The 5,498-nt window shown below is 40.6% G+C and overlaps 1 protein-coding gene across 1 annotated transcript; it reads right to left on the bottom strand.

Annotated features, from left to right (window-relative positions):
• Window positions 1-1,861: 1,861 nt before the first annotated feature.
• Window positions 1,862-2,637, bottom strand: LOC18011070 (ubiquitin-conjugating enzyme E2-16 kDa). The gene is made up of 4 exons (XM_006393643.1): window positions 2,565-2,637; window positions 2,333-2,460; window positions 2,121-2,228; window positions 1,862-2,014 (listed from the first exon to the last, which is right to left on the bottom strand). The coding sequence occupies exons 1-4, from the start codon at window positions 2,635-2,637 to the stop codon at window positions 1,862-1,864; spliced, it is 462 nt and encodes a 153-aa protein (XP_006393705.1).
• Window positions 2,638-5,498: the final 2,861 nt, after the last annotated feature.

Raw genomic sequence — 5,498 nt, 5'->3', positions numbered from 1 at the left:
TAGTTTCCACCTTAAATTTCTTACAAAAATTAAACTAGTACTTGCAAATAAAATAACTAAACTAAAGTAAATATCTTATGCGCAGAGCCGTGCATTGTAGAAGACAATACTCGCAGTCTGGTGTATTTGAGCCATCGTAATGGTCATCTACACACTCCGATATAGGTTCTTCTTGTAGTGTGATGGGGAAGGTCCAAAGGCCACCCCACGGATCTTCAAACGGCCCCAGTGCGAACTCCCATACGTGACGTATAACGGCGTGCGCTAACAGCTTCATTTTCATAAGCGGCATAAGGGACGTGGTGAGTGAATACATCGTTGAGGAGTTTTTTAGCCCTTCGTGGACGACCGACGCAAATTTCAAACATGGCACATGCGAAAGTAGCATGTTTATCACATGGGACAAGTCGGTTAAGCATTGTAATCGCTGAATACAATCTTTGCTCACTCACGGCAACTCTAATGGCTTCGAAATAAATAGCTCGTGGATTACAGGCGCCAAGACAACGCTCAAAGAATGGGCGGTAAAGGCTCCTAGGGGATACGTCGAGCGGTGTGTCAACCAATCGAGAGATGTCTGCAGAGCGTAACACGTCGTCGGTCAACGCGATGGCTCTTCCACGTTTTCCTGCGCGAATAAAGGGGCCAAGATGATAGGAATCATCCTCAGCTAGTTTCTTTACTATTAACCCTAAAACATCATCGTCTAAGTAATGCATTGTTGTTTCACTATTATATTATTTTCGACCGTATAATAAATTCTCCACCCCCCAACCACACACCAGTGAAGTCCATATATGATGATTTTGCTATGTCTTAACAAAACTTGCCTCCTTTCCAGCGAAAAGAAACCCTAAACCAAACATAACAAACCCTAAACCGAACATGTCGCTCCCAGACTTGCCTGATGAAATTCTTATCGAAATCCTCAAGAGGCTCGGCAGCGAAGCATTTTGGTGACTCGGACCATTTGTGCGCGCTGGAAAGCGCACCCTCAGGCTTGTTTTCACCGACGATGTCCTCAAAGCTTCCAACATTTATGCCCTTTGCTGTGTCCCCAGCGACATATGCCCTGGAAAGGAAAGACGCCCATTCTTTCTGAAATGTTTGGCGAGTGGAAACCCTGAGGCAAGATACTGGGAAGGCCTGAGACTTGCAACCAGAGGCGCAGATCTCATTGCAAGTAGGACGATGCTGGAACCAAATGATCCCACCAACGCTCTCTCCACCCTGGCGTCGGCCATGTTCAGCGTTTGCTTGGGTGACCCTTGTTTCGCAAGCCAAACATTGCAACTGTTGGCAACGCATCACGGAAGTCTACAGTCAGAGCTCGTGCAACAATTAGGTGAGGAGTTAATTCTTGAGATTTCATATTACGGAACTGCATACATGGATACGTACTCAAACTCATTTTCATATCCAAACGACAACGTCATCAAGCTGCCTGATTGTGCATTTGATCATTTTGAACCTGAGATCCGAGTACTTTGCAATGGTTGCTTCATATATTGGTGTGCTAGGCGTATCTGCGAAATGCTTTAAAAATAAGTTTATGCTGTACACCTTTGAAAGTGTACACTAGTATGTGTACACTAGTATGTGTACACTATATGAAGTGTACACATATATTTCCATTTTAGTATGTAATGAACAATCTTGGAATTAATATTCGATGACTTATGTTTCATGAAATCGTTCGACAATTTATGCTTCGACAATTTATCAAATCCTAAACATAAAAACCACATTAAAAAGTTAATTTGAAGTCATAATGTTTCCAACAAACAAAATAGAGGTCTTATTTTTTTCCAAAACATAATACACAATTCAACAAACATAATTAAAAGTACAATTAAGGAGTTTATGCTCCTCCGGCGTGCTCCACCGTCCACGCAAGTGCAGTGGTTTCAAAAGCAGCCATGTCTTCCACGTAAATCCTAGCAATTTCTTCAACAAAAAAGTGTCCATCCCCTATTTGTGGGGCAGTTAACATTTGGTGTATTTCCGTCAGTACCTGATTACATATACATGTAAACACAGTTAATCCCTTATTTAAACGGAATTAATATTATATTCCATAAAACACAATAACGATTTATTTCTTTCATATGTAAAAATACATCATTGATGCTGTTGTTGGTCCTGAAGTGAGTTGGGTTCAACATCTTCAGAAAAATGTTCCTATAAGTTGTAACGTTTGGGTGATAGACTTTTGTTTTGAACATCATCTGAAAAAAATCAGTGTTATTAGTAATTGAAATCTTTATTGACTAAATCTTAAACCCTAAAAATACAGCAATTTGAGAAAGCAATGATATGCTTCAATCCTTACCCTAGGAGGCGCGAAAGGGTAGTCAAGCAGAAAGTGAATGTCTAGTTTGAAAACACCATTCTCATAGGGTGAACCTTTAGGCCCCGTTATGATAGCTTCCCAGTGATACAAGTCCTCACCCACAGGTCCTAATGAAATCGGCAAAACACTAATTAGGTAGACGATGTAAAAGACCGATCCTGAAAAACTAAAACTAAACTAATCCCCTGTTTTCAAATGAACCATCAAATACCTGTACTGAAACATGGACTGTTTTTCCTCTCTACTTCCTTCAATTGCAATGATATCACTTTGGCAGAGTACATTTTTAGAAAGTAAATATTAAGTTTCTGTGTAATTAACTTTTTCTGTTATTAACTTTTTTTGTCTCCGGAAACTTGTTTCACTAAAGAAGAAGGCAGGGGACAGTTTTTATAGAGGACGACAGGAAAAACATTATAAACTAAAGAAGGGAAACGAGTCGGTCAAACGGTGCAACAGGTTTAAAAAAAGGTACTTAATTAGTTTTTGTCGTTTCTAATTTGATTTTTTTGGGTCGCGTTTATTCCTCATACACTGGTTTCATTAAAGCAATTTTCAAAATCGTAATGACTTGCTTTTTGAAAAAAACGTTTATTCGAGCTCTCCTATCCTACAATTTCAATTCAAAGACACGATCATTGTCCGTTGTTTATTCGAACCATGTCTTTCATAATGTTTTCTTTCTCTGCTATAGAACCATGTCTTTGATAATTATTTTGATCCAGAACCATGTCTTTGAAAATTATTTTGATACCAAAACCCTACATCGTAAACCCTAAGCCCTAAACCCTAAACCCTAAACATAACCCCTAACGTCCATACACATAAATTTATATGCGTCACCATATAAATGTAAACTGATAAATAAGCCATAATGCAAATACACTATATGATGTAAACTTGCCTATGTTGTCCACCATCATAGTGTACACAAACTGTGTCCACCATCAAGGGTGTACACCCTTGACCAGTAAACATCATCATTTTTATACCAAATTTAACATAGTTCATGCCTTTCCGAGTTTAAATATAGGGAAACATAGTGTACGCTAGAAACAAACCCGAAAAACAAAGCGAGATCACAGTGTCCACAAACTGTGTCCACCGACAAGGGTGTACGCACTGTGTACACCCTGTCCAGTAAACATCATTAATTTCATAACAAATATAACATAGTTCATGCCTTTCCAAGTTTAAATAGAGGGAGGGAAACATAGTGTACGCTAGAAACAAACCCGAAAAACAAAGCAACATCCCCACACAAAAAGCAACATGACACACACAAAAGCCACACCCGGTCAACCCAATGGTTCCTTGCATTTTGCCCGGTTATGGCCGGGATTTCCACATCTCGAGCATTTGTTTGGTTTCTTTTGTTTCGCAACCTGCAACAGCGTATATCAGTAATCATTAATCAGTAATCAGTATCACTGGGAAAAAAATATATGTTTAGTGTACACTAACCTGAGGATACTCTCCTGCTGAAAGTTTTCTCTTCGTCGTAGGCCTTCCTGATGGACGCTTTTCCTTAGGTGGCATAATAATAAGGTCACGCACTTCTGCTGGGATACGAATGTCGTTAGGGTCGGGCACTGGTAGGATTTTGCCAGAAACTGTTGCACTCCAAATTGATTTCTTAAGAATTGGATCAACCAAACTGCTGTATTCCACTTGGCGAAGCCTAGCCGCGGCCATTGCATGTCGGCAAGGGTATTTCAATGTCTGAAACTCTAGACATGAGCATGTTTTGTTTTCCAGATCAACAAGCCTCCGTACACCGAACTCAGAACTCACTTCAACCTCCCACAAAGAAATGCCTTGAACCGATAGTGCAGCAGATTTTTGCTGCTGCAGGTTCATTAACTTGTCAACCTCTTCTGTAATGTCACCATCCAGCTTTTGAATGGTCTCTCTTCTGCATTCAAGCCACCTATTTAACATTCGCCTGATAAATTCTAGCATTGCAACGATTGGACTGTCTCTTGGAGCTAATAGTGAATTGTTCAGAGACTCTGCAATGTTACTGGAGGTCATATTATACCTCTGACCAGAAAAGTGTGATCTAGTCCACAGCGCAAGAGGGATTTTTTCCATGTACTCCCAACAACCATAATCAACATCCTTCAGCCTTGCGTATAGTTTCTTGAAATTAGAAACTGTGAACGCTTCTCCAGCCTTTCCGACCAACCCTTTCTGACCGGAACCTTTGAATTTACCGTGAACATTTCTCTGGATATGGACAAGACATGCACCGTGGTGTGACTGTGGATACCATTTCTTTTTAGCTTTGGCAATTCCACCGTGCCTATCCGAGATAATAGTAAGATCAGAGGAATCTGGAATAATTTCTAACAACTTCTCAAAGAACCACCTCCACGTCTTGTCAGACTCTGCATCAACAACGGCGAACGCTATTGGAAATACTTGGTAATTAGCATCTTGTCCACTGGCCGTTAATAGACAACCCTTATACTTACCAGTGAGGTGAGTCCCATTAACAACAAGTACTTGTTTCAAATGTTTCCATCCAGATATACACGCAGCCAATGCCATAAATACGGACTTAAACCTGGTAATACATTTTCCTTCTTTTGCATCTCTCTCGCTCTCGGTTATCAAATGCGTTATGGTGCCGGGGTTAGCATACTTGAGCACATGGAGGTAAATCGGTAATAATTTGAAAGAAGTCTCCTCTGTTCCGTGAGCAGAGTATATAGCCTGCTCCTTAGCTTTCCAACATTTCCAGTACGAGGCTGTAATATTATATTCGGAGAGAACAATCGCAGGTAGCTGACTCGCACGTGGCCCAACTATTGCATTCTCATACTTAGACTTCAGCAGAGCTGCCATGACTTTAGAAGTAGCATGTTTAGAAAATTTCTTTCTTGTATCCGGGTGGCATGTATGCTTCAAACACGCCTTCCTCACCTCATACAATGCCGACTCGCCAACTTGACCCCCCAACACTCTCCAATCACATATCTTTGATGGACATTCGGCGACTGTGGACTTCTTCGCATGCTTTTTGAATTCGAACGTCACTATATTCTTCAGCGCATTGATGGCCAACGTGATTTTAAAGTGTTCCTTGTTCCTGAACTTTTTTCCAACCCATATCTCTCCATCTTCATTTGACAAATCAAGT

The sequence above is a fragment of the Eutrema salsugineum genome, unplaced genomic scaffold (assembly GCF_000478725.1).
Source record: "Eutrema salsugineum unplaced genomic scaffold, Eutsalg1_0 scaffold_7, whole genome shotgun sequence".
Lineage (NCBI taxonomy): Eukaryota > Viridiplantae > Streptophyta > Magnoliopsida > Brassicales > Brassicaceae > Eutrema > Eutrema salsugineum.
Note: the sequence above shows the minus strand (reverse complement) of the source record. Positions and strands in the feature narration are given on the sequence as shown.

What these genes read in the sequence shown, in the direction of transcription:
- LOC18011070 (XM_006393643.1), bottom strand. Translation starts at nt 2,637, where the DNA reads ATGTACTCTGCCAAAGTGATATCATTGCAATTGAAGGAAGTAGAGAGG. An exon ending in ACCCTTTCGCGCCTCCTAGG is followed by an intron (nt 2,229 to 2,332) that starts GTAAGGATTGAA and finishes GATTTTTTTCAG; the next exon opens with ATGATGTTCAAAACAAAAGT. An exon ending in CCAACAACAGCATCAATGAT is followed by an intron (nt 2,015 to 2,120) that starts GTATTTTTACAT and finishes ATATGTAATCAG; the next exon opens with GTACTGACGGAAATACACCA.